Here is a 17,909-nt window from a genome sequence, read left to right as displayed (position 1 = left end):
CATGGAAAAAAAAAGTTATCATCTGGGCCACAACAGAACCCAGAGAATATATTCTTACAGTTGAAAAATTCTAGGTGCTGCCGGGCAGTGGTGGCGCACGCCTTTAATCCCAGCACTTGGGAGGCAGAGGCAGGCGGATTTCTGAGTTTGAGGCCAGCCTGGTCTACAGAGTGAGTTCCAGGACAGCCAAGGCTACGAGCAGAGAAACCCTGTCTCGAAAAAAAAGAAAAAAAAAAAAAAAGAGAAATTCTAGGTGCTTCATAATTGACCTTCTGATACAAGATAAGCTATTGAATTTGCAACTTGGTTCTTGGTGTGGCAGTCCACAGACAAACTAGGACGTCTTCAGACCTTAGCTGGATGCCACGAGGAGTTATTTGGCTTTTGACTCTTTTTTTCTTGTCTAAGAGGTAGCAGCAGCAACAGTGCCCACCTCTGGGCAGCCCTGGATTCTCAACTCTACAGAGCATAGTCTCTGCTCCCACAGATGTCTAAAGGAAAGATTGTTCCCCAGAGGAATAGCTGTGGTATCCACAAAGGGCTTTGCTCTACCACCTGCCCCAGGGCACTGGAGGGCTCAGTACCTTGGGTGGAGGCAGGGTACTGGACAGAGAGGTGACATAGTTGTGCCACTGTAGACCGTCGCTGCTGAACTGGAGCGACAAGCTGGAGCCATAAGCAGCAGAGGAGCCAGTCCTCTGCACAATAATGCCTGAGGGGTGAACAGGTAAAAGCGAAGGTCAGCACGGAGACAGCCACCCCTCCCCCATCCCCTATCTTATCCTGGATCCTCACTGACCAGTCAGGTTCCGAGGCCGAAGCAGGTCCAGCTGCAGATAGAGTGGCTGGGTGTGCCACTTAGCATAAGCATCCTCTCTGGGGCCAGGCCCTGCCGTGGGGGCAGCCCTGGTGGTATGTTCCAGGAGCTGGGATGTCGCCCACATGGGCAGTCTGGCCAGGCCCAGGGGAGAATAGCAGGCATCTGGGTACAAGAGAGGAGAGAGGTAGGCTTGAGTAAGGCAAAACAGAGGCGGGCAATCAGGGAGCCACACGGGAGCTACAGTACAGAGGACAGAAAAAGTGGCACAAGGATCGGGCAGAGCTGGGGAACGCCACTCGGGAAGGGTGACTTCACCACCCGCAGTCTGTGTAAGGCAGGGGACTGGGCCTTACACAGAGATCCTGTTTCTCTAAAGGTCTGGCAATCACGAGGGCAGTCCCTCTCAACTTGCAAAACAGCACATGACTTACCAGCCATAGGAGGCAGAACGTAGGTGACCAGAGGGGCTCCAATCTGAGGGCTGGGAGCAGGGGTAGGGGCAGGGGCGGGAGTGGTCATGGGGATCACTGTCTGGTTCTTTCCTGTGCGAGAGAGACCCAGTGGTCAGGAGAAAGAGTGGGAGAGGCTGCCACCAGCCACCAACCCAGCACTCAGGCCCCTGGAACACATTTCCTCTCTGGTTCTCAGGGACAAACGCCAGCTGGGAAGGGTCCCTCCTTCCCTGGGTGTAAACTGGGGCTTTCCGCCTCCACTCACTATTTAGAGGACAGAATAAACCCCCCAGGCCAAAACAACTTTTGGATGACGAGTGTGGAACAGGTGCCGCTTTTAATCTACGTAGGCGTTAGGGAGAGACTCACTGCGCAGTGAACAACCTATGTAACTGTACATGCCAGGTGGGCGCTAGCTTCCTCAATTTGTAAATACCCCTTTAGGATAAGGAAACCCCACCAGGGCTCCCCCCCCCCGCTACCCCCCATCCCCCGTCATAGCCTTCAGTGGATTCTTCTCGAAGCTCTGCTGCCCTTCAGTCCCACTCACCAGGCAGCACACAGCGGCAACACAATTCTCCCATTCCCTCTACCAGGACCCAGCCCTGTGGGAACATACAAGTCAAACCACTTGTCCATCACCGATCCACACAATCAGTTTCCCCAAGCCTTGCTGGTTCATATCACCTCTCCAGACTCCGCCCTCTCCACATTCCCAGGCCCCGCCCTCTCCACGTTCCCAGGCCCCGCCCTTTACCTGGGGACAGCTGCCTATTGGGCAATAGGGGGAGCAGCGCGTGATACCCTTGTGCAGACACTCACACACCATGCAGGGGCCCCCACGCCAGAGTTCCCCGACATGGTACATGAGGCCCCACTGTTCACAGCCCTCACAAGGCTCTGTCTGGCACCTGGGAAGGGAGACATGGTTACAGCTCCTGGAGAAGGGAGCTCACGCAAAGCTACCTCCGCCCTACTTGGTGGACAAAGGGCATTCCTAGGCTTCTGGCTGTCAGTAATAAAACTAAGAAAGTCCTGGGTAAATGTTTGGTCACGCTATAATCCCACTCTATCCCTGTTCCTAAAGGACCAACCAGAACAGACCCAAGAGAATAGGGGAGGAAGCACTTTGGGCCAACAGTGCAGGTAAACACAGCCTGTCCCAGAAGAGCTGAAATAGCTATGCCTCTACAAGCCTCACCAGATGCACTCTCCACCCATTAGAGACACAAACCCATTCTTGCCACTGGATTGCTCAAGCTCTATTTGTAGGTTCTGTCTGCTGGCTCCTGGATCTATCAGGTACAAAAGTGAAGTAGGAATAGGCAGCTGAGGTGTCAATAGGGAGTCAGAGAACAGGTTGCTAGTCTGGGGTCTCTGGCAGATGTGAAATTCTCCTTTCAAAGTGGGAATCAGAGTCTACCTCCTAAACAGGGGTAGAGGATAGATCATGTCCCTATCCTGTACCTGCGGGCTTTGCGGTGGATGCCGCGGCACTGGCGACCATGCCCAGAGAGACGTGGGTTGTTAGGGCTCCGGAAAGACCACTGGAGGCTCTGGCTGCTGCAAGGGCCCAGGCACTCTGCCCAAGGGGACCAGGAAGACCAGCCACAATCCACTGAGAGACAGCAGAAGTCAGGACTTGGTGGTCTGGAGAGGTAGCACCCCTCCCCCATCCCCGGGAGGGCCTGAACAGAGGCTTACCAGCACACTCCGGATTGGGCCGGCAGCGATGTGGCTGCCCATCCTTGCAGAAACAGAGCTGGCAGTCCATCTTGATGCGTTGTCCAGGCCAGTAGCGGGCACCATCCACCAAGCAGGGACACTGCCGGGGCCTCAAACACCGGCCCTCAGTGCCCAGCACCTTCCCTTCCGGGCACCAGCAACCTAGGTAGAGCCCAGCATTAGGTGTCATGCAAAGCAAGGCCTCAATAGACCCAGTCCAGTACTCCCTCACCTGGGCTGCTGCAGGGCCTGTCAGGAGAGCACATGGCCTGACCAGAAATGTCATCACAAGTCAGAGGGCAGGGGGCACAAGGCTGGAATACCAACTCTCCAAAGCAAGTGGCATTGAGGCAGCCCTCCTGAGGGCAGGGGTCTGAAAGTGGGCAAGGACAAAGTCTGAGCTTAGAGAGAGGCATCCGCAGCAAAGACCCGGTGCCCATCACATTCTGCATCTACAAGCCCCCATGTCTTCGGTATCTCACGTGGTAACTCCCATGCCCACGGTACCCTCCAGCAACCCTCTGTTCCTGCTGTCTCTTCCCAGTCCCCCAGTATCCATTCCTGAGATCCCCTCCCCCACTGTCTACCTACCCACTCAGCATCCTATCATCAGCTGCCTCGTGCCCTTACTGTGCCCTCTCCCCCTTTACTCACTGGTCTGGTGGGTGCTACGAGTGCTTCCAGGCAAAAGGGCACAGTCCTGGCCCCCATTCTGGGGTGGCCGGCACTGCCGATGCCGGGTCATGGTACCCCCACAGGGTTCAGAACACGGAGACCAGGGAGACCAGGAGCTCCATTCACCATCCACTACAAGGGAGGGCCAGGACAGTGAGGGGTGGTGTGTGTGTGTGTGTGTGTGTGTGTGTGTGTGTGTGTGTGTGTGTATGTGTGTGTGTGCGCGCACGCACAGGCGCGCACGGGCGGGCTCTGAGGCAGGCCTAGGCTTAAGAACCTCTATTGTCACCTCTGTCTCTAGGACCTACTGCCCCACTCCCCCTGTCAGATGTCCCTTCCCTCACCTGGGCAGGCTTCCATGAAGCAGGCCTGTGACTGGTGCTGCAGACCTGGGCAGTTCTGTAGCACCTGGAGACTGGATGTGGAGCAGTTTCGGTTCCGACTCTGTATGCCGGGCCCACAGGTCTGACTGCATGGCTCCCATGGACCCCAGGAGCCCCAGACCCCACAACCCTGCTCATCCAAGGAGGGCTTTGTTTCATCTGTCAATTCACAATCGGGGCTCCCATCACAAACCTGGGAAAGCAACAGACTCAGGCTTCTGGTTGTGTAAAAACATCTGAGCCTATCCACCCCTGCTTGAGACTCTTACCATCAGGAAATCAATGCAAGTGCCATTGGGGCAGGAGAATTCTGGACAGGGAATTCCTGTCCTGCTGGGGCCTCCTGAGGCTGATTGTTCCTCTGGGGAAGAAAGAACAGTTAGCTAGGAATGAAAGCCATTTCCGAGAAAGCAAGAGATCAGGATCCATACTACAGTCCAGCTTATCCTCGCCCTGGGGACAGTTGAGGATCCCATCACAGAGCTGCTTGGGACTCAGGCACAGCCAGGGAGACAAACCACAGAAGAAGAGACCTTGGCATGAGGGCAAATGGGTAGAACCTATGGATAAGAAGTGCCTTATCAGATGAGCGGTGGTGGGATGTGCCTTTAATCCCAGCACTTGGGAGGCAGAGGCAGGCAGATATCTAAGTTTGAGGCCAGCCTGGTCTACAGAGTGAGTTCCAGAACAGCCAAGACTACACAGAGAAACCCTGTCTCAAAAAACAAAACAAAACAAACAAAAAGAAGTATCCTAGCATGTTCCTACCCCCACTCCCATCGTATCCTCACAGAAGGACAAACAGAGAAAGCCAGCATTAGAGGAGGACATGGGTGGGAGGCATTGTCCTGTCCTGGATCAAAGGGACCTTTAGAATGAGGGGTTGAAGAATGGCCCTGGAGAAAAGTAAGGGTCTGTGGACAGCTTAATAGACCCTCTGGTGAGGCAGCCAGGCCATGAAGTACTGATTTGTAAGGGCACAAAGAATCCCACTCAGGTGAGGTAGGGAGAAGCTATAGACGGGGGAGTCTCCCAACAGACCCACCCTCATGGCCTCTGCCACCACCCACTCTCTTGTTTCTTTTTGCCCAAATGTGAACATACAAGAGATTCCTTTCTACTCTCCCATGGGCCTATAGAAAAAAAAAAAATCCAGGGCAGATTTCATGGTAAAGATCCAAGAAACAAAACAAAACCAATCACTCAGCCTCTGATATCCCCAGCCACAGTCTAGCTGTGCATCAAACTACCACAGCACGGGTCCATGGTGGCAAGTGCTTGGGGAGAGCCAGGCCCCAGCCTGCTAGGCCACCAGCAGAAGGGTCAGAGTATGTGACTCTTACCACAAACATTGGGGTCCTCATCTGAACCATCGGGGCACTGTGTCACTCCATCACAGAGCTGTCCTGGGGACACACAGTGTGGGCTGTGGGCACAGGGCACCTGGGACAGCATGCAGGGTCCACCACAATCAAGCTCATCGCTGCCATCTGTGCAGTCCTCCTCTTGGTCACAGCGCCAGCCCCGAGGGGTGCACTCCCCACTGCTGCACTGGAACTCAAAGAGGCTGCAGGGGGACACTGCAGAGGATGGGTCGCTTAGACCAGCGAGAGTGGACTCTTGACTCTGCGGGCCCAGCTCACCCTCACGTCGCCTCTGGGGCTGCTCTCTAGGTTCAGCACCCCCGACTCTCACCTGAGCATGCCCCGTCCTAACCTCGTCCCACCTTTGCTCTCCACAAACTTTCCCTGGTCCCTGAACGTCCATTAGGCTTTCCTTCACTTGTTCAGAGGGTGGTCCTGAACACCAGGAAATAATTCTGGACCTTATATCTTTTTTCAAACATTGACCACTTCATTCCAGAGCTCCTAGCCCCAGAATTTGGCCCAAATGCTTCCTTCTGAGATACTCACTCATCCCCTTCCTGGGCAGCTCATCTGGCTTCCAACTTTCTCGCCCTGTTCATTCCCAGAGACTCACCAGAGCTGGTAGTACCCGTAGGACTCTGTGCTGTCTCCAGGGAGCTGGTGGAAGGATTCTGACTCGTGCCCACAGGAGGAGTAGGCTGAGAAGGCAGAGAGCAGTGGCTAGGCCCTTCATCTGCTCCATCTGGGCAGTCCCAAACTCCATCGCACAGCTGGATGGTCCTAACGCAAGTGCCATCAACACAAGATATCTCTCCAGAGGTGCAGCTCACCGGCCCTGCAGTCAGAGGGGAGGAGGTGACCCTGAGACATAAAAAGTGTACATGTCTGTGCATGTATGCTCCATGTGTGCAGGGGGCTGTGGAGGCCTGAAGAGCATGTCAGAACCCCTCGATCTGGAGTTATAGGTGGTTGTGAGCTTCAATGTGGGTGCTAGGAGCTAATTTCAGGTTTTCTTGAAGAGCAACATGCATTCCTAACCATTGAGCAACTGAGCCCCTGGGATTGCCCCTTATTCTATCACTTTTGAGGATGTCTACTTAAATCATTCACAGGTACCACCTTCACAAGTGGAGACCCTGTAACATAGAACGGGGCGGATAGTCAGGGGACTTTAGGAGCTGGACCTTGAGAGGGGCTTCCTAGGAGGCTGGAGGCAGAGCAAAGACTCCTTACTCAGACAGGACTCTTCATCTGCAGCATCCAGACAGTCAGGATGACCATCACACAGCAGGGCGGGTGGCAGGCAGCGACCATCAGCACAGGCCAAAGAGCCATGGGGACACAGGCACCCTTGCTCATCTGTGCCATCTCCACAGTCATCCTGCCCATCACAGATCAGGGACAGGGGCAGGCAGTGGCCAGACTGGCAAGGCATCTGTCCCTCCCCACAGACTGAGGTGGCACACCCTGGCATGAGACAAGAAAGCGGGTTCAGGATATTCCGCTGTTAAAGATCCTGGCCCAAGAAGAACCAGAGTACCCTCCCTGTCCCTTACCTCCCGCCCATCACCCAAGTCATAGCTCCTGGTGGGGGAAGCAGTGATTTAAGATGCCACCTGGGGGCAGATGCTGCAGCGTCAGTAGACTCAGTTATCTGTCCCTGTAACTGCCAGACATGGGTTACACTCACCCTCCTCATCTGAGCCATCACCACAGTCATCCTGGTTGTCACAAAGCCATTCAAGTGGCACGCAGTGCCCATTCTCTCTGCACAGAGACTCTCCTTCTGCACAGCCAGGTGCCACCTCCTCACATGGGGCACCACCACGGTCACAATGCCACTGGCTTCCCTGGCACGTGCTGGGCACATGGAGGTCTGGCTTAGCCACAGGTCAGCCTGTTCAGCCCAAGAGCACAGGCGTCTCCTGGGTCTCCCACTCACCAGTTTCCACAGTCCTTTTGCAGCACAGTTCCTGGTGGGAAGAAACTGCCCTGCCACTCACAGGGACAGGCAGCCAGCTCCACACAGGCTCCTCCTGAGAGCACAGAGCACAGGATTCAGAACAAAGGAGACCCAGCTAAGACTTGTGGCCTTTACCCAGTTTCAGTGTTCTCTCCCCAACGACGTACCATGCAGCAGTGTCCCCTTAGGACAGAAGCAGCCCTCCACACAAGTGATGGCCTGGCATTGCCATCTGAGCTCAGGATGATGGTCATGGCAAGTGGGTGGACACGTAGAGCCACAGGGTTCATACACCTGACCTCCTTCACACTGTAGGGCTGAATAGGTAAAAGAGAGGCTCTGCTCACTGAAGCCCAGGAGCACCAGGAAGCAATGTCACAGGTAACACAGCTTCAGTTGACACCCAAGGGATGCACAGGATGCATGCTAGAGGCCTCTATCAATATGCTCCCAAAGGAAGAAGAACGATGCCAGCCCTGTGCACTAGCCAGTCTCACGTTCGGTCCATTAAGAAAAAGTGTCCAGCAACAGAGTGAGCACCCAGGTCACACTGAACTTGAGTAACTAAATGGCTAGCTGATGGGCCAGAAGAAGCACCTATCAAGGGGCTGAACGTAGGCAGGATTGAGTAGGACACACTCACGGCAGAGTTCCTGGCTGCGCCAACGCACATGGTGTCTGTGTCGGGCACACTCATCAGCATAGGTGGCAATGGCTGAGCAGAGGCACTCACAGTCACCCCCGGTGTCACAGCTGTGGGGTGGAGCCGTCAGACTATCATACACCCCCACCCCACCCCCACACCTCTGCATGCCCATGGTACCCGGCGCACAGCCTTCTTACCCACAAGCATCGTACACACACCACTCATAGTACTGCTGCGGGGGCACCTCTGTGTGGCACGGGGCAAAGAGTGGCTGCAATATCACCTCACAGCGTGCCCGGGCCCAGTTTGCCCGATGGGCATTCACCTGCAACACAGGATATTTTTGTGGACTCTCTGTCTCTCTCTGTCTCTGTCTCTCTCTCTCTGCCTGTCTCTGTCTCTCTGTGTCTCTGTCTATCTCTCTCTCTCACACACACACACTCTTTCTTAGCTAGAATACCCACCCTCCTCCCTTCTGGCTACCCTGCTCTGCTCACTGTACAAGGATGTGGCAGGTCTCCAGGCTCAGGGCACAGGGGATTAAGGCGCCAAGAGTGAGCAGTCAGCTCTGCCATGGGCTCCAGGACTCCTTGGCGGCTCCGTAGGTCATTACTGGCGTCATCATCAAAGTCTCCACACAGCCCAGCCACACGACCATGGAAGTGGGGGGACAGCTGTACCAGGACCCGGGTGCCTGGTGGCATTAAACAAGTGACTTCCAGGGCCCTCAGCAGGCTGAGGCAGAAAGACACATGGGTACAGTAGCCTCCTGTACAGTTGCTCCTACTCAACAGGGGATAACTGAAGAGCAACATCTAGCAGCCAACTAGGAGGCTAGTTTCCTAACTAACTCTAGGTTGAAAGCAAAATCTCTCCACCAGGGCAGATGCAGGTGGGAACTGGCTTCTGAATGAGCTGAGAGACCCTAGGCTAGCCCAGCTGAGAGGACCAAATCCACACAGGGTTATTTGGGTTCCCCTCCGTTCCTCACTAGCAGTTATATTTCTAAAACGCCAACTAAGCTTATGTTGGGGTAGCACAGTATCAGCTGGTCTATTTTCATTTCTTCCTAAAACTTGGTATTTTCTAAACGTTTCTTTGGTGGGGCAGTCATGCTTATAAAAGGAAGAAAAACACAGTTATGAAAACATAATATGGAAGCTCCAACCATTTTCAAGGGCTGAAAGACATGGGTGGCCACTGTGTGAGGGGCACTGGGTAGAGGGAGGGAAGGGGGGGGGGAGACAGCAGATATCTTGGCCTAGCTGTCATCCTGGAAATCAGTCCTGCGTGGGCTGTCAGGAGTCTGCCTCTACCTCAGAGCTTGGTAGGCACTGGGAGGAAGGGTTTGGGGGGGGGGGATGCGGCTGCCAGTGTGAAGGCCTGGCGTAGGCTAAGGGCAGAAGGACAGACCCTGACCTCCATCCCAGAGCAGAGTGAGACCCAGGCGTGTTGTCAACAGCAGGAAGAGGCCAGCATGATGCAGGCTCAGGCCAGGGCCTGTATAGACCTTGGGGAGCTTTATGCTCACTCCATTCACTGTTACTGCCTGGCCTGAAGAAGAAGGGAGGGTGTTAAACTTAGTTTGGTTCCCGAGAGATCCTCCCAGTCATTCTTCCAAACTTTCTTTTGCTTATTTCCTAGGTGACCTTGGGTGGGTCATTTGTCTTCTCTGGGTCTTGACTTCACAGTCTTCCAGAGTTCTGGCTCCAACCAACCCCACCATAGGACAACCAAACCCAGAAAAAAAGCTGAGAGGGAACCTGGGCTCTGGCCATGCTGAGGAGCTATGATACTACACTGCTTGGCCCCACACCCTCTGGCAGTATGCAGCCATTCTTGATAGGTCACAGCCACCTCGAAGCATGTGCACAACGGTGTTGTCCAGACGCACGGACACGGCCTTGGTACACGTGAGGCCACTGGCCCCACAAGGCAAGTTCTGGATGGAGACACTGAAGCGGCCACCAGCCTCTCTCACCAGCAGGTACTCGCAGGCCCCAGGAAAAGTAAAGACCAGCCCATCGAACGTCACATAGTGGGGGGCACCAGATGCCTGGCACCATCCGCTGCACCGCTGACCTGTGCAGTGCCAGCGCTGGCCCTGGCACACACTGTGGGCAAGAGACAGGACAGAGCCATCAACAATAGGGATAGTCCGGACACACTCTGCCTGAGTGTGAAGAATTCTGGAGGGTTCCCAGGATCCCGACCACTCTGAATGTGCTGCTCCATTTACCATTTTAACCCCTCTTAGTGAAAAGAGGCATGATGCCTGGGAGTCAGGGGTCACAAGGTCATATGGTAACAGGTGATGGGGACTGAGCATACCAAATGTTGCAGTCTTCCTGGATGGTGGCATTGGGTGGGTACCACTGCCCGTTGTGACGACAGGGACAAAGATCAGGAGACACACAGTGCTTGTCCTGGTGAAGGGTGAAAACACTGTTTTGGACAGCGAGGGGAGCAGGGCAGGATCCTTGTGCAGGGAGAGGGACTTTGTTGCCCCAGGGGTCTCTTTTCCAGCCTCACCAGCAATACAGTGCCAGGAGGACAGACACAGCCATCAGTGCTTCCAGCCAGACAGGAATGGTTGGCACTGAGGCTGTCACAGGTGAGAAGGCAGGCCCCAGGGACATAGATGAGCTCCTGGGGGCAGAGTGCCCACTGTCGGGAACAGTGGTGGGCTGTGCAGTTCCAGAGGCCTCTCTCCTGGCAGGTGCTGTGGAGGAAGGGAAGGTGGAAGAGCCAGGCCCAGCATGGGCTCATCTGGCTATCCTCTCCCCTAGTCTGCCTCAGTGAATCTCAGGAACCAAGATCCTGAGGACCTCTGCAGGCATCCGGATCCACTAATCCCAGGAACCTGGTCCTGATGCTAGAGACCAAAACAGTTCTACTTCCAACACCCCAGCCCCCAGCACAGGAGGGCAAGCTGTCCAGGAAGCCCACAGGCCCGGGATCCACAGTCCCTCTTCTGTCTGGCCCCAGTGGGGCTACTCTTGGAACTCTATAGTGGGGTGGAGATACCAACTCCCCTAATGTCATGACTAATCTTGACTGTCAATTTGATGAGATCTAGAGTCACCCGGGAGACTAATCTCTGGGCCTGTCCATGAAGGATTTCCATAATTGAGTTAGTTAAGGTGTGAAGACCCACCCTGACTGTGGGCAGCACCATTCCATGGGCTGAGGTCCTGGGGTAATAAGAAAGTGAGCCAAATTCCAGTATTCCTCTCTCCCTGCTTCCTAAGGATGCAGTATGACCAGTTACCTCCTGCCACCACGACTTTCCCACCCTGGTGGGCTGTATTTCCTGGCACAGGAAGCTAAAATAATCACTTCCTCTCTTGAGCTGCTTCTTATCAAGTATTTGGTCACAGAGACAAGAAAAGTGACTAACATGTTTTTACCACTTGTTCAAAGCAGGAGAGGGGACCCACTGACACACCCTGGAGCCTGACCCTGCCTCCTGAGGTATAGACCTCATTTTGCCTTCTCAGGAACACATGGTCGGCCCAGCTGAGTCTCTCTTTCCTCATCTACCAAGTAGGAATGGTTTTTCACCTCCCACACTTTATTAGGCTATAGTTAGGAAGTAAAATCAACACAGTGTGTAGTGAGCATGAAAGAGCTTCCTGAAGCTGACAATACCGCAGCACTAAGACAGTAGCAGCACCCTGCCATCCCTCCAAGGCCACCGTGCAGCAGCACACCTAGCACCCCACCCTGTCCTCCTCCCTCTCCCTCTGTCTCTCTGTTTCTCCCTCTCCCTCCCCCTCTCTCTTCCCCCATCTCTGTCTCTGTCTCTCTCTCTGTCTCTTCCTCCCCCCCTCTCTCTTCTCCCCCCTCTGTCTCTCTCTGTCTCTGTCTCTCTCTGTCTCTATCCCCCCCCCGCCGTCTCTCCCTCTCCTTCTCTCTCCCTCTCTCTCTTTCCCTCCCTTCCTCTTTGCCCAGGGGTGGCAGGGCTTACCAGTGGCTGCAGTCTTTCACAATAGTGGTGGTGTTAAAGATGTAACGACGGCCTCCGAGTTGACAGTGGCACATGCTAGGAGGCACACACTGGCCCTCAAGGTCCCACAGTAGTCCTGGGGGACAATTACAACCAGCCACACAGCTGCCAAGCTCTTTACAATCCTCTGACTCCCCACAATGATGACCACACACTGGGGCACACTCCTGGTACACCTGGCCACCAGGACATGGGACAGCTGGACACAGGAATACATGCAAGTCAGAAGCCTAACCACCTTGTCTGGACCTCAAGTCCCTGTACCTCTACAGGAGAAAGAGCCTAGCAATAGTCTGGTAAGGAAAGAATTCCTGCCCCCTCCAGCTCCTCCTAATGACGGTAGCGGGGGCCCTGGGAAGGGGGAAGTGAGGGGCCTAGGTTAGGGTTGACTGGGTGGGAGAAACTCACGGCACAGGGTCTCGTTCCTCCAGTGCAGCAGGATGCCCTCCCGGGCACAGTGGCGTGCATAGGCAGAGAGCACAGGGCACAGGCAGTCCCTGCCAGGGGCACAGCCACACACGGCCTCCAAGCATCGCAATCGAAATGGTTCCCTGTCTACTAGCCCATGACACTCCTTGGGGCAAAAAAGAAAGGGAGGTATTAGTTCCTTCTTCATGGATCTCATTCCCTTGGGATCCCACTGCTGCCTCCCTGTGCCCTTGAACTCTTTCTAGAATTTTGGATCCTTGATCTTATGGGCAGAGAGGACACCCCAGTACCTGAAAGGTGTGGCCATGCAGGATGGCACAGGCTGCCTCTGCGAAAGTGAGGCGCTGAGAGTAAGCACTGCAGGACAGTGGGCTGTTGTCCACCAAGGGGCACTTTCTATCACCTGACACTTGGAACTTGCTAGCAAAGGCAGTGACACTAGTCTCTATGTCTCCAGCCGGTGTCAGAAAGTCATCCTGTTGCTTCCAGGTAAAAGTGCCACACAGACCCTGCACCTGAGCCAAGGAAGACATACAGACGTGAAATACCATCTCACCGAGCCTAGCCCAGACATTCACTGGCCTCCTAGCATACCTGGTAGGCATGATGGGGGTCCAGGGTGATGTATGCTGCGGGCTCAGCCACTCCCCAGAGAACCCAGGCCCCAGGCCAGCGCAATAGCAAGAACGTAGAAGAGGCACGGGAAACATTGAAGTCCTCAGCACCAATCCAGGGCAGGTCTACATCCTCCCCGTCTACCAGCACAGCTCCTGGAAGAGAGGCCTAACCATGTAATGGGAAGTCTGTGGAAGGAAGGGGCTGCCAGAGGAACTTGGCAAAAATGGCGGGAGGGCTTGTGTCAGTATGAGATGAGGGAGCAACTAGTGTGATCCCTGCAAGGATACCTGTCCTACCAGTGACCACCCTTCCATAGCTCAAGAACCACATCATTATCCACTTTTGTATATCGCTTTGTTTTTGTGGCCAGAGGAGTTGGCTAAAGGGAGCCAGCAGCAGGCCTGGGCTTGGCAGAGTTGCTTCTGCTCATGCCCAAGGCCTTTCCAACTCTTATAACTGTCTGCCTCTGAGATGGGGGCATAAGGCCATCTGGGTAGTAAGTGCAGGAATCTAGAAGGAATCTAGTGTGGAGGGAAGGCACCAGGTAGGCCTGAGTGTGCAGAGGAAGGGCAATGGACGGCAGGCCCCATTGGTAGCCCAAAGAAGTAGACTGCAGAGTTGTCTACTCTCCAGAGACTAAAGACAAGGAGGCAGAGCTGGAGCTACCTGAGTATCTGAGCTGAATGTGGGTGTTCCCCAGGAAGACAGAGAGGGCATGGAGGCAGCTCCCAGTGTCACAGGCTCCATGTTCCAACACAACCAGCAACTGGCCTTTCACAGAGTCCTGGGGTAGACAGGATGGTAGGGGTGTGTGGAGAATCCATGAGGAGGCCTCAGTAACTTTAGCTCCTACCCTACACAGGTGCTAGCCAGATTCTGTGAGCCAAGATGGGCTTACCTCACCAGGAACTGACATAGATGAATGGACGTGAGTGTATATGGTGAGGAGATTTGTGTGATATGTGTGTGTGTGTGTGTGTGATGTGTATGTGTGTGTATATACACACATACATGCCCATACTTCTCTTCCACCCCATGAGTGTTCCTTTATGTATACATATCGATATATGTGTACAGTTTTATTGAATCTACATATACAACATGACTGTATGTGGAGTAGGGGGATGCAAGTATGCATGAGCATGTGCTGGCATGTAGCCTCCATCTGTGTGTGTATGTGTGTGTACCTCATACATCTTTGGCCAGGTGATGGGGAGACAGCTGCCCTGGAGAACACACCAGCTTGTTGACCCTGCTCTTCCCTGATTTCCTCACCCCATTGTCACCCAGGCAAGGAGGGTCAAGTAAAGAGACTACAGTGGTCCAACACTAAAATTGAGAAATCACTGATCAGTCCTCAGAAGGATGGAAAAAAAAATGATGTGTGCTGGATTGGGAAGCTTCAAGGCCATTGAGAAGGGTCCCTTCTTTCTCCTGTGACGAGTCCAGTATGTTACATCTGTAAACAGGTCTATGAAGATGGGTTTAGTTCTGTGGCTCTAGACTAGGATGGCCAGTTAGGAGAGGTGGGGATTGGAAGGATGGCATGGGTAGTGCGCGGGGGTCTACTTTAATGACTTGTTTACAGTCATCTCCCCTCAGGACTCCCATGTGAGGCCCCCACTCTAACCAAATCCCCCTCCTGAAACAGGTTATCTGCTCACCTGCACCAGGCTGTAGTGGCAGCCTGGACTGCCCCTGAATGAGAAGCTCCGCCCATCAAAGGTGAAGTAATGTCCGTCACCACCCACTGCACACTCAGCAGGGCACAGGGCCTGGGCACAGTGCCAGCGGCCATCCTGGCACACACTAAAGACATAGGGGATAGGACAGTGCAGTATTGCATCAGCTCCATCTTAGGTTGTTGATTCTTTCTCTCCCCTGGCACACCCACCACCAGGAGAAGCAGACAGTCATCAGCCATGCTAGAAAACGTCACAGGTCACTGGGTGGGAGACCCCACAATGGGCTGGTTATTGGGAGGGGAAGATCTCAGAGACAGCACAAAGACAAGTATCAGAGCATGGCCCAAAGACCCACCAAGGGTTGCACTGCTGGTTTACAGTGTCACCAGGGGCGTAGCGCTGGCGCCGGTGGTAGCAGGGGCAATGGGCAGCAGGCACACAGAGGGCACCATCCCAGAAGAGACCGACTGGGCACTCACAGCCACTCACACACTCTTTCCCACAAGACCCCTCCTCGCCCTGGGCTACTGCTGAACAGCTTGGTGGACAGGATGAGACACAATCAGAGTAGAGCTGCCCTCCTGGACACAAGCGTTCTGTGGGAACAAAAAAAAAAAAAAAAAAAAAAAAAAAAAAAAAAAAAAAAAAAATCGGCCCATGAGGCATTGGCCTTACAAATCCAATAGGCCATGGGGGACAGCCAGGAAGCCTTAGGGCCACTCAAGGATCTTAGTTCGTTTGAAATAGGCAGACCCAGCATACCACAGAAGCCAGGCTTCCTCCAGTGCACATAGATATGCTGCCTGGCACAGGCCTGGGCATAGTTGGCAAAGGTGGTACACACAGCCTCCAGTTGCCCCTCTGGGCCGCTGCCTGCTGTGGCTCCAACACAGTAGGCAAAGAGGCAGGTCTCATGGTACTCATCTGGGGGAACCTGTAGGGAAGGGAAATCCTCAGTCAGCAAATGCCTTTCCTCACCAAGATCTCCTGCCTCCTCTCCCTTGACATCTCAACTTGAAACCAAGCACGGTAAGTGCTAGAAGGGTCCCCAGGAGTCACAAGGACAGACAGCCATCTTGTTCTCAGAGGTAAAACCAAAGACAGGGAAAGGGCACCCAATGACAGGGTCAGATCACCCAGCTGGCATCTTTTAAGCATCCACTAGCTTCTACGAAACCTCTCCCCCCTAGAGCTGGTCACCACCTCTACCCCACCCATACCTGCGCGTGACATGGCCAGAATGGATCTTCCAGCAGTTGGTGGCACATGTCCTGAGCTTGAGCTTGAAGCTTGCCAGCTTTCAAGCCAGTTAATGTACCTTCTAGGAGGTCCTCACAGCCCCGGGCCACTTCCACTGCATCCAGACACCCAGGCTGAGGACAGAGACAGGCCAGGAAGAAGTGATGAGGGACATTAGCCAGGAAAACAGGAAAGTAATTACCATCCTCATAGTTGTCTCCAGACCCCACTGTCATGCCCACTAGACCAGGGCTGCAGATGAAAGCAAAGCAATAAGCCCAGCTCAGAGAGCTCAGAGGAGCCAGGGCGACAGTCAGTCCATGCAGAGCTTTTCAGTGGCTACAACAGGGAGGACCCAGGATTGTCATTCCATAGCAGTTGCCAGACTCCCTATGGGGCCCAGAACCTGTGTGTTCTCCATGAAGACCCCGGGAAAATAGTAGGCAGGCAGGAGACTGTCTCACCTCAGAGCCAGGGAGCTTCCATGAATTCCCAAAGGTAGAAGCTAGCATGGCCAATCCCCCTCCAGGCTCCACAAAGTCATCTGAGGAAAGTTGAAGCCAATGCTAGATCTGGAGTCCTAAGTCTCTTCCTTTCCTTCCTCCCTCCTTCCCTCCCTCCCTCCCTCCCTCCCTCCCTCCCTCCCTCCTTCCCTCCCTCTCTTCCTCCCTCTCTCCCTTCTTCCCTTTCTCTCTCCTTCCCTCCCAACTCCTTCCTTCTTCCAGTCACAAGCTACACCTCACATACCCTCTGGTCTGCCATTGTAAAGCCCACAGAGGCCCTGTGTCTGTCCCCAGAACTCATGGTCCACGGAGATGGAGATGGAACTGGACCTGTCCAGTCTCACAACCATCCCCAGGCCCCCAGAGAGCACCAGCCAATCTCCCTGCCACTGCAGGCTCATCCCTGGAAAGAGGATAAGGTCATTCAGTCTCAAGGGCCACATTCCCATTTCATCAGCAGGGTCTAAACTGCATAGGGAAAGAATTCACTCAAATTTCCAAGCTCTGCACTGTGGTCTTCCTGCTGTGGCTGCTATCTTGAGAGAGTAAAGTATGACACATACACTATACCCACACCATATATACACTATACACACACCACACATATACTATACACATACCACACATACACTATACCCACACCACACACTATATCCACACCACAATACACTATATCCACACCACACATACACTATATACACACCACACATACACTATATACACACCACACATATACTATATACACATTCCATTCACAGTACATATATGCATATAACACACATACTATATATATATATATATATATATATATATATATATATATTCCATGTACCACAACACACAACATAAACTACATACCTCACAGCATTCATACATACATATCACACTTCTACAAAGGCAATACATACACACTACATACACTCCATCTACCCACCCATACAATATAGACTCATACACGCTTAGCCCCAGCCTCCTCTCCCAGCCATGATGATACTCTCATGAGGCTCATGGCAGGTAAACAGAGTGGCCTGCCCAAGTCACAATTGAAGACAGTAGGGAGTGGGTAAGCCAGGCTTATGTATTCCTGATCCCTAATTTTCAAAAGCTTCCCAACAACACTCAGGGGTGTACAGCAGCTCTGCCCTAGCCTGCCACCCTGCCCTTAGGAGTAGGCAAACCACCCAGAGAAGTGAAGAAGGCCTCACCATGGAGCAGCTGAGGCTCCCCAACAGGCACTGGCTGGCCCTTCACAGAGACCTCTCCATCTTGGATCAATACCTCCTCGGGGCCCATCATCACTTGAACCTGAGAGAGAGCCGTGGACTAGATGTGTAACTCTCCTCCCTTACCCTTCATCTCTCTCTCTCTCTCTCTCTCTCTCTCTCTCTCTCTCTC

General features: G+C 53.7%; 1 protein-coding gene across 1 annotated transcript in view; it reads right to left on the bottom strand.

Annotated features, from left to right (window-relative positions):
* LOC116098854 (SCO-spondin) overlaps positions 1-17,909 on the bottom strand; it is a 55,991-nt gene that overhangs the window by 34,980 nt on the left and 3,102 nt on the right. Inside the window, exons 7-42 of the mRNA XM_031381778.1 lie at positions 17,720-17,819; positions 16,759-16,917; positions 16,476-16,555; positions 15,993-16,145; positions 15,535-15,706; positions 15,128-15,368; positions 14,752-14,896; positions 13,754-13,871; positions 13,064-13,239; positions 12,760-12,984; positions 12,449-12,614; positions 12,002-12,239; positions 10,564-10,753; positions 10,363-10,457; positions 9,889-10,145; positions 9,451-9,585; positions 8,529-8,725; positions 8,229-8,356; positions 8,029-8,138; positions 7,553-7,702; positions 7,365-7,458; positions 7,113-7,282; positions 6,656-6,889; positions 6,036-6,257; positions 5,399-5,635; positions 4,325-4,416; positions 4,017-4,248; positions 3,652-3,804; positions 3,230-3,370; positions 2,977-3,159; positions 2,740-2,890; positions 2,030-2,183; positions 1,823-1,877; positions 1,252-1,362; positions 800-982; positions 585-712 (exon numbers count right to left, since the gene is read on the bottom strand). Of these exons, the coding sequence (XP_031237638.1) occupies positions 585-712; positions 800-982; positions 1,252-1,362; positions 1,823-1,877; positions 2,030-2,183; positions 2,740-2,890; positions 2,977-3,159; positions 3,230-3,370; positions 3,652-3,804; positions 4,017-4,248; positions 4,325-4,416; positions 5,399-5,635; positions 6,036-6,257; positions 6,656-6,889; positions 7,113-7,282; positions 7,365-7,458; positions 7,553-7,702; positions 8,029-8,138; positions 8,229-8,356; positions 8,529-8,725; positions 9,451-9,585; positions 9,889-10,145; positions 10,363-10,457; positions 10,564-10,753; positions 12,002-12,239; positions 12,449-12,614; positions 12,760-12,984; positions 13,064-13,239; positions 13,754-13,871; positions 14,752-14,896; positions 15,128-15,368; positions 15,535-15,706; positions 15,993-16,145; positions 16,476-16,555; positions 16,759-16,917; positions 17,720-17,819 (5,775 nt within the window). The remainder of the gene's footprint in view (positions 1-584; positions 713-799; positions 983-1,251; positions 1,363-1,822; positions 1,878-2,029; positions 2,184-2,739; positions 2,891-2,976; positions 3,160-3,229; positions 3,371-3,651; positions 3,805-4,016; positions 4,249-4,324; positions 4,417-5,398; positions 5,636-6,035; positions 6,258-6,655; positions 6,890-7,112; positions 7,283-7,364; positions 7,459-7,552; positions 7,703-8,028; positions 8,139-8,228; positions 8,357-8,528; positions 8,726-9,450; positions 9,586-9,888; positions 10,146-10,362; positions 10,458-10,563; positions 10,754-12,001; positions 12,240-12,448; positions 12,615-12,759; positions 12,985-13,063; positions 13,240-13,753; positions 13,872-14,751; positions 14,897-15,127; positions 15,369-15,534; positions 15,707-15,992; positions 16,146-16,475; positions 16,556-16,758; positions 16,918-17,719; positions 17,820-17,909) is intronic.

Source organism: Mastomys coucha, unplaced genomic scaffold (assembly GCF_008632895.1).
Source record: "Mastomys coucha isolate ucsf_1 unplaced genomic scaffold, UCSF_Mcou_1 pScaffold20, whole genome shotgun sequence".
Lineage (NCBI taxonomy): Eukaryota > Metazoa > Chordata > Mammalia > Rodentia > Muridae > Mastomys > Mastomys coucha.
The sequence above is the reverse complement of the archived record's forward strand: the minus strand, read 5'-3'. Positions and strand labels throughout refer to the sequence as shown.